Below are 14907 nucleotides of genomic sequence, written 5' to 3' on the forward strand. Positions count from 1 at the left end.
ATACAATACATTCGGAACTGAGGTCATCTTTTGGAGTCATGATGTCTTCAAGCTAGAGTTATGAAGATCACATTGTTTCTAAGAAACTGGAGCTGGCAACTGTTTCAAATTCCATGGTTTCCAGAAATTAGACTAATCTCAAGATTTTGATCAATATATTGGCAAATTCAGACATTTTGAATTTGTTCAGAAATCAAGACCCTGTGGGACATGAACAGGAGTTGGACCCTTGTGAAAGACAGGGTTGTATTAAAGTAACTGGAATAGGTGCTGTTGTGTGTTACTCCTAATACAGAAATGTGGATTTTGAAAGAGAGACCACTTTCCGACTACTCTTTTGAAAATAAGAGTGCAGCCTCATCGTGGAAAATAAGGGGGAGTTTAAGATCACTAGGTTGAGAAATCTCTTCCTGGAAAATGGCTCAACAAGATTTGAGTTTGGAAAGTCCAAGGAGTGACTTCAATGTTAATAAATACTTTGTTATTGCTTTTAAGCAACAATTTAAAGAACTCAATGCTTTGTAATTAACTCTGAAGTACAATTTAAAAGGCCTTCAAATTCAACAAGATGTTTTAATACTGGACTTTAATTGAGTTTTAAACTGTAATGGTTTGAACTTTGCATGCATGCACACACACAATATGACATTCGTACATAATGGGGTTAAGCTTAGAGCAGTAGTTTTCAAATGCCCTCCTAAACTCACTTTCCACCTTAAGTGATCCCTATGCCATAAGTGCTCTGTAATTAGTAAAGGATTGATTAAGGCAGTATGTGAGTGGGAAGGGAAGGTTGAGAACCACTGCTGCAGACCCAATTGTTATTGAAATATTTTGCTTGAGAAAAATGGTCTTTGGCCTATTTCCTTTGGAGTTATGAAACCATGCACATAATGAGTCAATTTGATACAATTAAAACAGTGGTTTTCAAACATTTACATGTCTGGTTGCAAATCTCCTGATTTGGACTTGTAGACCCAAACATAATGGAAATATACCCTTTGACCAAACTCATCCATGCAGATTAGGTTATCTATCTGACCTAGTCCAAATTTATCTGCCTATGTTTGGACATATCTTTCCAAATTTATTTTTCCATGACATTTATTTTCCATCTCTTGATAAATATTTCCACTGTCACTTTAAACCTATGGCTCTTAGCTTTAGTAAAAAAGGTCCTGGGGAAAAGATTCGCCTTATTTAAGCCTCCCATGATTTTATATATACCTGTAAAGTCACCTCTTTGTCTTGTATGCTCCTGGGGATAAAAGGCCCCAATTAATTCAGCACTTTCTTGTAACTCAAGCTCTCTTATCCTGACAACATCCTTGTGAACTCCTTCTGGCTTGATGACATCTTTCCTGTAGCTAGACAACCAAAACTGAATGCAATGCTCCAAATGTGGCTCCACCAACATCATATACAGCTGTAACATGACATCCTAACTCTTGTAATCCATGAAATATGCCACATCCTTCTCTGTTGCAGCTTTTGGGGAACTTTGTTCCTGTGCTCCAAGGTTTCTCTGATCTGTAGGGCCTTGTCATTTCCTAATCTAGTTTGACTTGCCAAATGCAACACCTCATACAGTATAACTCTGATTATCTGAAGTGGTTAAAAATGTTAAGCTATATTTTTTGAGAACTGGTCTTTTTTTTAAACAGCCCAGTAGCAACAGGAAATCACTTGTATCAATGTTTAAACAACAAAGGAAGGCTTTTTAGGCATTAAAATAATGTTTAATTTTTAGCTACCCACCGCTGATCCCTGACATGCATTCCCCAATGCTGCTGATGCCTGGGGAGGCTCTCTGGGCCGATGGGACACTCACTGGCAAGTCGGCAGGCTCCTGTTTCCCCAGTCATTGGAGCTCCTGAGATCTGAGTCGACTCCAAATTCTCCCCCAAGTCTACTGCATACGCACACTGGGGAGTGTGGGGTGCATGTATGGTAGTAGGCCGAGGGGAGAGTTTGCATCAGGAGCTCCTGAGCATGTGAATTTTCTGTGGGTTTCTGCATTTTTTTAAAATACATTTTCTGCATTTTTGAATAATTTCCACATCAGGAGCTCGGATTGGGGCCCATTGGTCTCACTACAACCTTCAAATAGAAGTGCAGTGGACTTCTGGCTTCTGGCAGGAGTGGGGTGTCAGTGATCGGTGGCTGACAGCATTTTTTTTTAAAGTAGAGAACAGTCGAATAAAGCAGCGAAGTGGTCACTGTAACTGGAACAAGGTGGAATAAAGCAACGAGCACACCATGAAGTCATTCCAATTTCATGCTGGGCAAAATTCATTTCAACCTATGAGGTCAGTTCAGCTCCAGGGAGGGGAGCATATTCAGATAAATGAGGATTTCTGATTTGTTTAGGATATCCTCATATATCCGAAATTTAAAAGAAAATATTTGGATAAATGAGGATTTGGAGAAACCAATTTTGGATAATCAGAGTTATGGTGTACTTGTGACAGTTAAATTCCTTGGTCCACTGTCCCATTTCATCTTTTAGTGATCATGGATAACCTTCCTCACTGTCCACTATGCTTCCAATCTTGGTGTCATCTATAAATTTACTAACCTTGTTAACTGAATGGTCATCCAAATCTTGAATATAGATGTGGTTTTAATATTACCTTTATTTAATGCTTTCTTGCTGTTCACAGGACCGAAAGTTGACAAAATCAGAAAGGCAGAGGTTTAAAGAAGAAGCTGAAATGTTGAAGGGATTGCAGCATCCAAATATAGTCAGATTTTATGATTCTTGGGAATCAACATTGAAAGGAAAGAAGTGTATTGTCCTGGTGACGGAATTGATGACTTCAGGTACTCTGAAAACGTAAGTCCTTTAAAAATTTTAAACTGAATTATTATTTGTTACTTCTCTGATTCTCTTTTTTTGGTCATTTGTCTTGTTATGCTCATACTAAAAAGAACACTTGCAAACCAAATACACACTTATGACATTTTTCCAATTTGACTGATCCAATGTGCATTTCTTTCCTGTTTACCTTTGCAAGCTCACACCAAGACACAAGAGCAACTTGTCCGTGAACTACTCTTTGCAGACGATGCCGCTTTAGTTGTCCATTCAGAGCCAGCTCTTCAGCGCTTGACGTCCTGTTTTGCGGAAACTGCCAAAATGTTTGGCCTGGAAGTCAGCCTGAAGAAAACTGAGGTCCTCCATCAGCCAGCTCCCCACCATAACTACCAGCCCCCCCACATCTCCATCGGGCACACAAAACTCAAAACGGTCAACCAGTTTACCTATCTCGGCTGCACCATTTCATCAGATGCAAGGATCGACAACGAGATAGACAACAGACTCGCCAAGGCAAATAGCGCCTTTGGAAGACTACACAAAAGAGTCTGGAAAAACAACCAACTGAAAAACCTCACAAAGATAAGAGTATACAGAGCCATTGTCATACCCACACTCCTGTTCGCCTCCGAATCATGGGTCCTCTACCGGCATCACCTACGGCTCCTAGAACGCTTCCACCAGCGTTGTCTCCGCTCCATCCTCAACATTCATTGGAGCGCCTTTATCCCTAACGTCGAAGTACTCGAGATGGCAGAGGCCGACATTATCGAGTCCACGCTGCTGAAGATCCGGCTGCGCTGGGTGGGTCACGTCTCCAGAATGGAGGACCATCGCCTTCCCAAGATCGTGTTATATGGCGAGCTCTCCACTGGCCACCGTGACAGAGGTGCACCAAAGAAGAGGTACAAGGACTGCCTAAAGAAATCTCTTGGTGCCTGCCACATTGATCACCGCCAGTGGGCTGATATCGCCTCAAACCGTACATCTTGGCGCCTCACAGTTCAGCGGGCAGCAACCTCCTTTGAAGAAGACTGCAGAGCCCACTTCACTGACAAAAGACAAAGGAGGAAAAACCCAACACCCAACCCCAACCAACCAATTTTCCGCTGCAACCGTGTCTGCCTGTCCCGCATCGGACTTGTCAGCCACAAACGAGCCTGCAGCTGACGTGGACATTTACCCCCTCCATAAATCTTCGTCCGCGAAGCCAAGCCAAAGAAAGAAAGAAAACCTTTGAAATATACTTAAAAAAAAATTATATCACTCTTGTTTCTGTTTTCAAAGGCAAATTAGGTAAATTAAAATTGATGTAGCTGAATGTTGAAGCTTTGTTTTTGAATAACCATAGGATGAATAGGTGATGCTTTATATGTGACATTAATTTGTATATACAAAACACATCTAAAATTGTTATTAATCTATTTTGATAATTCTCTTGTTGCCCACATCCGTTTAACCAATCTCATGATATCTTGCAGCCTAAAACTTTATTTTTGCACTGTTAAGTACATTGATAATTTTGTTATCAATGACAAACATTTCCATTATTGCCCATGCATTTTAGTCTGTTATTGAGGTACAGTATATCGTCAAAACAAAGGCACTCAATATGGAGTTCTATTGAACTTAGTTTTATGATCTCTCAATCTCCTTAAAAATTCAATTTTTTCCCTTGTTTTCTCCAATTGAGCCAGTTTGCTTCAATCCTTGTTACCTCTTTCTCTTAGCCTTGGAACATGTATGCTTATTTTCTCCTGATTAGATTATCACCTAGGACTTTGCGAAATGACTTGTTAAAAAACTATGTAGATTTCTTGTTTGCTTTTAGCTCTTTATTTTTCAAAAAAAATCTGAAAATCCTCCCCTAAAAGAATTCAATGTGACTTGCTGAACTTTTTATCTTTACTAAATGATAATTTATATTGTTGATCAGTTGCATCAACAGTTGCCTTTAAACTCTCATAATTAAAAAAAAAACATTTGCCATCTTCCAGACCTTTTGCCAACTTGATTGTAGTTCAACAGGATTTGAAAATACCAGTCAGCAATTTCCTCTCCTGCTTTTGCTCGAACCTGGGTTATGTTTTATTCAGGCATAGTAATTTAACCATTTTTACAAAGGAGGCAGTTACTATGCCTATTCTGCCCCACTTGCTTGTTTCTACTTGCCACATCTTGGAGCTTGAGGACTGTTTCATTCTCCCTTGAACTTGCCTTTTTTCATTGTTACTCTATCTGGTTGAAATCTTTATTGTATTGAGCATCTTCAAGTTCATTCACTTTCACTCTTTCAAAATCAAAAGTGTAACTATGAGAACTTGCATGGGGTTAAGCTTGCATGCTCCTTTTGTCATTTTCATTGCCCTGTGGCAGCACACATTCTTATGGCGAACCTGCTCCGCGTGTATCGCCTCGTGGCGGGGCAGACGCGGGAAGATGGTGTCGTCAGGGGTTCTCCCTGATTGTAGCCTCCCTTCCAGCGAGCACCCTGGGCAGCAATTATGACATCATCATGCACATGGTGGCTGAGCCTGCGCTGCCCTTAAAGGGGCCCACGCTGAATTCGAATAAACAGTTGTTAATGACCTTTTGGTGTGGTGACTGTTTTCTTCAGCTGCGCAGAGTGCCACAGTGGTGACCTCGACGGGCCCAGATGTCTTTCTGGACCCAATTAATGATGGACATAGCTGAGGTAAATGCTGTAGCACTCAAGGTTCCCCCTTTCTGGTCCCATCACCCATGAATGTGGTTTGGACAGGCAGAGGCACAATTCCACCTGCGCAACATCTCAGCCAACGCCACGAAGTTCTACCATGTTGTGGGCGCGCTGGATCAGGAGACGGTGGTGAGGGTGGATGACCTCGTACATCGACCACCAGCAGAGGGCAAATATACCTCCCTCAAAAATTTGCTCCTGGGGAAGTTTGGCCTTGCCCCCAAGCAGCGTGCTTCCAGGCTCTTGCACCTGGACGGGTTAGGTGACAGCAGCCCTGATGTTACGGGATGCTGGCTCTGGCGGAGGATCACAAGCCGTGTTTCCTCTTCTGCCAGATTTTCCTGGAACAAATGCCAGACGATATTCAGCTACATTTGTCTGAAGAGGACTTCACTGAACCCCGTAAGGCCGCAGCCCAGGCAGATGCCCTCTGAAGTGTAAGGTAAAACATCATGAGATGGGAATGTGCAGGGCTGTAACAAGATGTGAATGCATCCTTGTACTTACAAGATAAGAGAGACATTGATGGATTGAGAGGCAGGAAGCTAGCAGGGAAAGGATAGCAACAGTTTTAGTCATTGGACAAGTAATGATATGATGATGTTCTAAGCACATATCCAAGGGTATAAAAAATCACCATTTTGCTGATAACGGCAGAATGCATTCTCCGACTAACATGGTTAGTCGCAAGTGTTACAATCCGGTAATAAAGAACAAAGAACCCTGATTTCGACTCAGTCTGGTGTTTGTCTCACTCATTCATGAACAAAGCAGACCTAACAGAAGCACAAATGGGAAAACGAGGCGGCCTTCAGCCAGGTTTCCAAACTGGGACCCCGTCGACCGCAGGCTGTTCCCGAGCACAAGCCATAGGAAACCTAATCAACATGGTGTTTTTACCATCAGTGCTGGGGTGCGCAAGCCCATAAGTGCCGCCAGTGCTGCAATTTTAAGGGAAATGACCAGGCCAGCTGCCATTGATGGCTGCGATGGTTGGCCATGTGGACAGCCTCCATGTCACAGACAGATCCACAGGCTGTCGGTTCCTGGTGGACACAAGGGTCGAGCTGAGCACCCTGCCCCCTACAGCGCTGGAGACTCGTACCCAATCTCCCAATGTAGCCAATGGCTCCGCATTCAAGACCTATGGCACATGTAGAGCGCAGATACAGATCGGGGAATAAAAATTCACCTGGAGGTTCGTGCTGGCCTCGGTGAGCACCGCGCTGTTGGGGGCCGACTTCCTGAGGGCTCACAGCCCTCAGGTGGACGTGAGGGGCAGGAGGCTGCTCAACGCGTGCACTTTTCACTCCGTGCGACTGGATATGATGTATGACACAGGTCCAGAATTGCCGCAGTAGCCACTGCCAGGAAATGAGTACGCTGAGATTCTCAGCGAGTTTCCTGCCATCTTGGAGCCACGCTTCGAAGTTTCTTTCCCCCTACACAGTGTTCCACCACATCACCACACAAGGCCCCCCATTGCACGCCAGAGTTAGACGGCTGCCACCAGAAAAATTGAATCAGGTGAAGGAGGAATTCTCCATTCTCCAGAAGTTGGGCATCGTCCGGTGGTCGCACAGTGCCTGGGTTGTGCCTCTACACATGGTCCCAAAATCATCTGGGGATGGAGGCCCTGCGGAGGCTACAGGCTAAACGATGCTACGACTCCAGACAGGTACCCAGTCCCTCATATCCAGGACTTTGCAGCCAACCTCCAAGGTGGGCAGTTCTTTTCTATGGTCGACAGTGCGGGGATACCACCAGATCCCAGTTCATCCTAACTACGTTGGAAAGACCGCTATTATCACGCCTTTTGGCCTATTTGAGTTCCTCTGGATGCCGTGTGGATTAAAGAACGCGGCCCAGACGTTCCAGCGCCTCATGGATGCGGTGGGTAAGGATTTGGACTTTGTCTTCATCTACCTGGATGACATTCTGGTTTCCAGCTGCAGCCGTGAAGTGCACAAGGCCCATCTTTGTACCCTGTTCGCCCGGCTGGCAGAGTTCGGCCTCACGGTCAACAAGGCCAAATGCTGGTTTGGGAAACAAAGATTGCAGTTCCTGGGGCACACCTTCTTAACGTCTGGGCCAGCTCTGGCACCGGAGGCAGCCGTCCACCGTTTCCCCAAACTCTCCACCCTTAAAGGCCTACAAGAATTTGTGGGGATGGTAAATTTCTACCAGAGATTAATCCCCAATGCCCCCTGTACCATGCGCCCTCTGTTCGCGGTGATCGTGGCAAAGGAGAAGACCTAGCCTGGTTGGACGAGGCCTTCACAGGGACAAAACAGGGCCTCGCCGAGGCGACGTTATTGGCACGCCTGCGCCGAGAAGCACACAGAGTGCTTTCGGTTGACGCTACGGGAGTCGGGGGAGTATTGGAACAATGGATGGATGGGCACTGGTGCCTGTTGGCCTTTTTCAGTAAGCAGTTACAGTCGCCGGAACTTAAATGCAGCGCATTCGACCGGGAGCTCCTGGCGCTGTACCTGGCCATCTGCCACTTTCGTTATTTCTTGGAGGGCAGAACTTTCAGTCTTCAATGGTCATAAGCCCTTCACCCAAGCACTGGCTATGGCCATGGTCCACCAGGCAGCAGTGTCACCTTTCCTATGTATCCGAATATTCCACGGACATCCGGCACAGGGTGGGCAAAGACACTGTTGTGGACGTGCTCTCCCGCCCGACCATTAACAAGTTATCTCGGCTTCGTCTACGTGCAACTGGCACAGGCCCAACAGCCGACGCCGAAACACAAGCCCTCCGGACTGCTATCTCTGGTCTGCACTTTTTTTTTAAACTTTATTTAAGATTTTATAACATGAATAACATAGGATTACATTAAAAAAAAATTAAGAATAAAATAATAAAATTACAATACAGTATCAGTAATCTAAATAAACTATACCCTCCCCAATAATTATTACACATTAATAACCCAACTCAAATTAGTCCAACCCCCCCTTACCCCCCCCCCCCCCAAAATAAAGAGTGAAGAATTAATAAAGTTAATAATATATTGGTCTGCACTTCGAAGATATCTGGCTACCCGACTCCCCTCAGGTGCTGCTCTGCGACACCTCCACTGGCCCACCACGCCTGGAGGTTCCGCAGGAGTGGAGGGCGAGGGTTGTCCGCTTGATCCACGATCTCACTCATCCCTCAGGGTTCGGTCCTGGGTCCACTATTATTTGTTATATATATTAACGATCTGGATGTAGGGGTAGAAAATTGGATAAGCAAGTTTGCGGATGACACAAAGATTGGTGGTGTTGTGGACAGTGAGGTAGATTACTGTAGATTAAAAGGTGATTTAGGAAGGCTGGAGGTGTGGGCTGAGAAATGGCTGATGGAATTTAATACAGATAAATGTGAGGTGCTGCATTTTGGAAAGGCAAATTTAAATAGGTCATATACATTGAATGGTAGACAATAGAGGAGTGCAGAACAACAAAGGGATTTAGGAGTTATGGTAAATAGTACCCTCAAGGCTGATACTCAGGTAGATGGTGTGGTGAAGAAGGCATTTGGAATGTTGGCCTTCATAAATCGGAGTATTGAATTCAAGAGTAGGGAGGTTATGATGAAATTGTACAAGGCATTGGTGAGGCCAAATTTGGAGTACTGTGTACAGTTTTGGTCACCAAATTATAGGAAAGATATAAACAAAATAGAGAGTGCAGAGAAGGTTCACGAGAATGTTGACAGGATTTCAGGGTCTGAGTAACAGGGAAAGGTTGTGCAGACTGGGGCTTTTTTCTCTGGAGCGTAAAAGATTGAGAGCGGACTTGATAGAGGTGTTTCAGATTTTAAAAGGGACAGACAGAGTAAATGTGGATAGGCTTTTTCAATTAAGAAAGGGGGAGATTCAAACTAGAGGGCATGGTTTAAGATTGAAGGGGGAAAATTATAAGGGGAACATGAGGGGAAATTTCTTTACGCAGAGGGTGGTGGGGATGTGGAATGAGCTTCCGGCAGACGTGGTCGAGGCGGGATCATTGGTTACATTTAAGGAAAGACTGGATCGTTACATGGATAGGAGGGGACTAGAGGGGTATGGACCGGGTGCTGGTCAGTGGGACTAGGAGGGTGGGGATTTGCTACAGCATGGACTAGTTGGGCCGAACTGGCCTGTTCTGTGCTGTAAGTGGTTATATGGTTACATGGTTAAGGTGGTGCAACGATTCATCTGGCATGGGCTCAAAAGTGCCAGGCTTCTAAAATTCACAGGCACACGCAGGCCCCTATCCAACACTTCGATTCTGCAACGCAGAGGTTCCAGTACATCCCCGTGGATGCCGTGGGCCCCTTGCCGGTGTCCAAGGAGTCACGCTACCTTTTTACAATAGTGGACACCCTTGCCGGTGTCCAAGGAGTCACGCTACCTTTTCACAATAGTGGACAGAGCAACAAGATGGCTGGAAGCCATTCCGGTCCATGAGGTGTCGGCGGAGACATGTGCCAGAGCCCTGGTCAGCTAGTGGATCGCTCGTTTCAGCGTGCCGGTGCACATCATGAGCGACAGAGGTGCCCAGTTTACCTCTGCTATGGACTCAGCTGGTGAAGCTTTTGGGGATAACACTCCAACCACACAGTCTAATGGGTTGGTGGAGAGGTTCCACTGACACTTAAAGTCTGCTCTGATGGCAAGACTTTCCTGCTCAGACTGGGCAGACGAGTTACCCTGGGTCCTCCTCGGGATCAGAATGGTGCCCAAGGAAGACCTGCAAGCCTCGTCAGCGGAGATGGTATATGGTGCACCACTCTCCCTTCCGGGTGAAATTTTTGGCCTGGAGGCCAATGCGACGCCCAAAGAAGATGGGCTGCTAGCGGACTTCTGCAAAAGACTGGCCAACCTAACCCCACCACCCCATCGCACCACGGCACCCGACCGTCCCATAGACCCAAGGAACTGGATGTGGCACAGTTTATATTTGTCCAAAGAGGACCACAGAGGGCCCTGTTGCAGCTCCCATATGAAGGGCCGTATAAGGTTCTCCAGCTGTCGGGTGGGACTTTTACCCTGGATGTGGGGGGGGGGGGGGAGGAGGAATTTTTTTTTTTACTGTGGACCGCTTAAAAGCTGCTCATTTGAATTTATCCCAGCCGGTGCAGACGGCTGAGCCCGCGCTGCCCTTAAAGGGGTGCGCACTGAATTTGAATAAACCATCATTCACGACCTTTGATGTGGTGACTGTGCTTTCTCCAGCTGCGCAAAGCGCCTCACCCCTATCTTTACTCTTTCTCACTTAAATTGATAACTGTATTTGTGCTCCTTGCTTTATATAGCAACAGTAAATGTAAATAGCTTTGCTATCAATTTCCACCTTGCTCTCAATTTCATATGGTCCATATCTGATTTTTTTTTTCTTTTGACATTTAGTTCTATCTTAAGGGAAAGGTTAGCTACCAATATCCTATATCAACAACTTCCTCAGTTATCTCAATTAAACTTCCTCCGAATCTGTTTATTTTCCCTGGTTTCTCTGTTCTTATCCTGATTATGTTGATACCAGTACCCTTTTTTCTTTAACCATGACTTTCTGGCCTTAGTTGACGGAACTTACAGACGCATCACTTTTTCTGCATTTCTGCTTCCATCTCCTCATCAGCTAGCCAGAGCAATAATATGGCTTTCCACTTCCTCATTAACCTCCATGTTCTAGGAATTATCCTCCATCATTTCCACCCCTCTAAAGTGTTTTCACATACCTCCTTTCAGCATTCCAAAGAAACATTTTCTCTAAAATCTACAATTCCCTAGTCTTACATTGACATCCACCTCCCACTTGCATTCTTTCAGATTGCAAAGAGATGCAGCAGCTGCTTTTACCTCTTTCCTTCCCAGCATTCAGAGACTCAAACAGTCCTTTTATGATAGACAGCATTTTCCCTGCACTTTGTAAAATTCACTTTATTGCATTCAGTTCTCACAAGGTGGTCTTTTCCAGTTTGGAAGAATCGGATGCAGGCAAGATAACCACTTTGAACAATGTCTCCCTTCAGTCAACAAGGGTAACACTGCCCCTCTAGTTGCCTGTCATTTCAAAATTTTAATCCCACTCTCTCTAATATTTGCTTTTGGCCTTGTACACCCATCTGTGCTGACCAACTATTCACGGATATCTTCAATATCTCACTCCAGCAGGGCGTGGTGCCCACCTGTTTCAAACAGGCATCAATCATACTTGCCCAAAAGAGTGTAGTAACCTTTAACACTTGAATCAACAATTGAAGCATATCCACTCCTGTCTGAGCAGTGACATGGATATGTTACAGTTAGCCTGTCATAGCAACAGGTCTACAGTGGATCTATGCAAAACCCTGGGACACCTGGACAGTAAAGATGCATTCATAAGGTTGCTCTTTATCAACATCAGTTTAGCATTTAACACCATCATTCACTCATAACTGATCAGCAACTCAAGACCTGGGACTCAACACCCCACTGTGTAATTGGATCATGGATTTCCTCACAATCAGTGATGGTTGGTAAGAAGAACTCCTCCAAAATCTCCATCAGTACCGGAGCCCTCTGCTGTTCTCACATGACACCTACCACTGTGTAGCTTGGTACGACAATAACAATTTGCTGAAAATAGTGGGTTGTATAAAGAAAGGTGGGGATTCAGCATCCAGGAGGGAGAATGGAAAACTTAGCTGAAGAGTACACCAACAACGCTTCACTTAATGTCACCAAAACGAAGGAACTGATTGTTGACTTTTTGAAGGGAAAGCTAGATAAATATAATCCACTGATCACTGGGCAATCAGAGGTGGAGAGAGTGAGCAAATTTAAGGGCTTGAGAGCCATTATCTTGGAAGATCTTTCCTGGTCCTGACACACCAATGGCATCATGAAGAAAGTACGTCAGTGCCTCATCTTCCTCAGGAGCTTGTGGAGGTTTGGTATGACAGCAGAAACCCTGGCAAATTTCTACAGATGTGTGGTGGAAAGTGTACTGACTGGCTGCAGCATGGTCTGGTATGGAAACACCAATACCCCTGAGCGTAAAATCCTCCAATAGGTAGTGGACACAGCCCAGGATGACTGTATTTGTGCTCCTTGCTTTATATAGCCACAGTAAATGTAAATAGCTTTGCTATCACTTTCCACCTTGCTCTCAATTTCATATGGTCCATATCTGGTTTTTTTCCTTTTGACATTTAGTTCTATCTGAAGTGAAAAGTTAGGCAAAACCCTCCCCACTACCGAGAACGTCTACAAGGAATGCTGCTATCGGAGAGCAGCAGCAATCATCAAAGATCTATGCCACCTAGCACGCACTTTGTTCTCACTTCTGCCACCAGGAAAGAGGTATAGGTGCCTCCAGACTTGCACCACCAGGTTCAGGAACAGCTCCTACCCTGCCGGCATCATACTCCTCAACAACAAATTCAATCAGCGTCTCATTTAAGGACTCTTATTTATGCACTTCATTGATTTTTTAAAAAATTTCTCTCTATTGCACAGTTTGTTTACATTTGTTATTTATTTGTTTACACTTTATTTGTTTACATGTATATGCTGTGTACAGTCTTTTTGCACTACCAATAAGTGTTAATTCTGCCTCACCTGCAGGAAAAAGAATCTCAGGGTTAGATGTGATGTCATGTTTGTATTCTAACAATAAATCTGAATCTGATGCTCTACACGTAGTTAAAGAATGGTACTCCCATCTGCTGACGGGATGTTGCAGCCTCATTTGCTTAATATTGAACAATTTTACATAAATTGTCCCTGATTATGTATCATGGAATTAAAATTTGCAATACAAATGTCTAAATTTTGTTTCGGACTCTATTAATGCATTTACCTATTGCCTTCAGGAATTCTGGATAGGTACTCCAAAAATATTTGTTGTTCTGGACAACTTCGTTTCTTACCTTTTTATTCTTCATTCCTTGCCTTGTTTGTATTCCTATATATAATGTATAATTATAAAACCTATACACTCTGATTATCCAAAATGGTCAGGACCAGGCCCATTTCAGATAAATGTTTTATTTTTAGAGAAATGGTCATTTAAAAAAAAAGTCAGCCATGTAGCATCAGCAAATCATTTGTAACAGTGTTTATACAACAACAACAACAACAAACAGCAAGGTAAGACTTTTTAAGCATTAAAATAATGTTTAATTCTCACCAAATAAAAATGCTGGCTGTCACCAATCACTGACATTTCCTCACCGAGGCCCTGCTCGTGCTGGGGGCCCAAGGTCCGCTGCTTTCGGCGCCAGGGGCCCGACATCCCTAGTCCGTTCAGTTCTGAAAACATTTTGGATAAATGAGGATCTCAGAGAAACCAGAGAATCAGATTTTGAATAATCAGAGTTGTACTGTACTACTAATTTGTGTGTGTACCTAAACAGTCAATTGATAGCTTTATGCACTTGTGTTTCCTTTCTCTTTCCCCTTGCCCATCCACCTTGCTCTCCAGCATATTTTCAGTTCCAGTATTGTGGGAAAATTCTTAATTGTAGTTAATACATTTATGTTAAAATAAATTATTTATGACTTAAAAGTGGTGAATCATACAACTTTCCACTTACTAAAATTTTTATCAGCTTTACCCTTCTTGGTATTAACTTCCTTTAGTGCAGTGGAAGTGTAAATTGGCAAAATAAAATTAAGATAGAAGGTAAAATATATTACTGCTAAATACAGAATAAAGTCAGTTCACCTTTTGCCAATAAAGTCAGTTAGATGTTCACCTTTCATAAATCCAGAGTGTGCCCTGTGAAGTTAATGCACAAACCAATTATAGAGATTTATGAATATTTTAGCAGAAATGTGCATCAAATTAAACTAAATTATTGAAAGTATTTGTGAGTTTATTTCGTTTTAAACTAAATTACGTGTCTGTTTGGGGGGGGGGGGAGGGAATGAATGCCTTTTTGCCTATTGCCTTTGAAGACTTCAATGGTGCCCCCTTGTGAATGTTCTACAGTACCAATATGTCAGCTAGGACAGCAAAGAGAGGGGCGTGATTCAGTGATAATTAAATGTCAGAACTTTTTTTCTTATCAGTGACAAAATATCTATGTGCACATCAACTTTGCTATTTGGTTGAATTTCTGACAATTGGACACTGTAATGCAATGTCCCCTCTTTCAGTAATTAAAGTTGTTGAATTAATCATATATACATGGGCATACATTTAACTCTGATTTTTGGTTTGAATCCAGCAAATTTAAATCCCTTGTTAGTTACAAAAGCAATATTGCACCATCTGGCAGTGACAGCATTGACTATGTGATCCCACATTTCAAAATCAGCCATAATTTCTATTAAATTGGACACTTTATTCCAAAAGGCATATTTACTACTTGGTTCTAAGCAAATTTACAAGGTTTGATCTGAGGG

General features: G+C 43.5%; 1 protein-coding gene across 18 annotated transcripts in view; it reads left to right on the forward strand.

Annotated features, from left to right (window-relative positions):
• wnk1b (WNK lysine deficient protein kinase 1b) overlaps positions 1-14907 on the forward strand; it is a 162525-nt gene that overhangs the window by 27183 nt on the left and 120435 nt on the right. For all 18 annotated transcript variants that reach the window (XR_011346613.1, XR_011346614.1, XM_069903493.1 and 15 more), the window contains exon 2: positions 2664-2836. Coding sequence is in view for 16 of the 18 variants with exons in the window: in XM_069903493.1 (XP_069759594.1) it covers positions 2664-2836 (173 nt within the window). In the remaining 2 variants the exon portion in view is untranslated. The remainder of the gene's footprint in view (positions 1-2663; positions 2837-14907) is intronic.

This window comes from Narcine bancroftii, chromosome 11, assembly GCF_036971445.1.
Source record: "Narcine bancroftii isolate sNarBan1 chromosome 11, sNarBan1.hap1, whole genome shotgun sequence".
Taxonomy (NCBI): Eukaryota; Metazoa; Chordata; class Chondrichthyes; order Torpediniformes; family Narcinidae; genus Narcine; species Narcine bancroftii.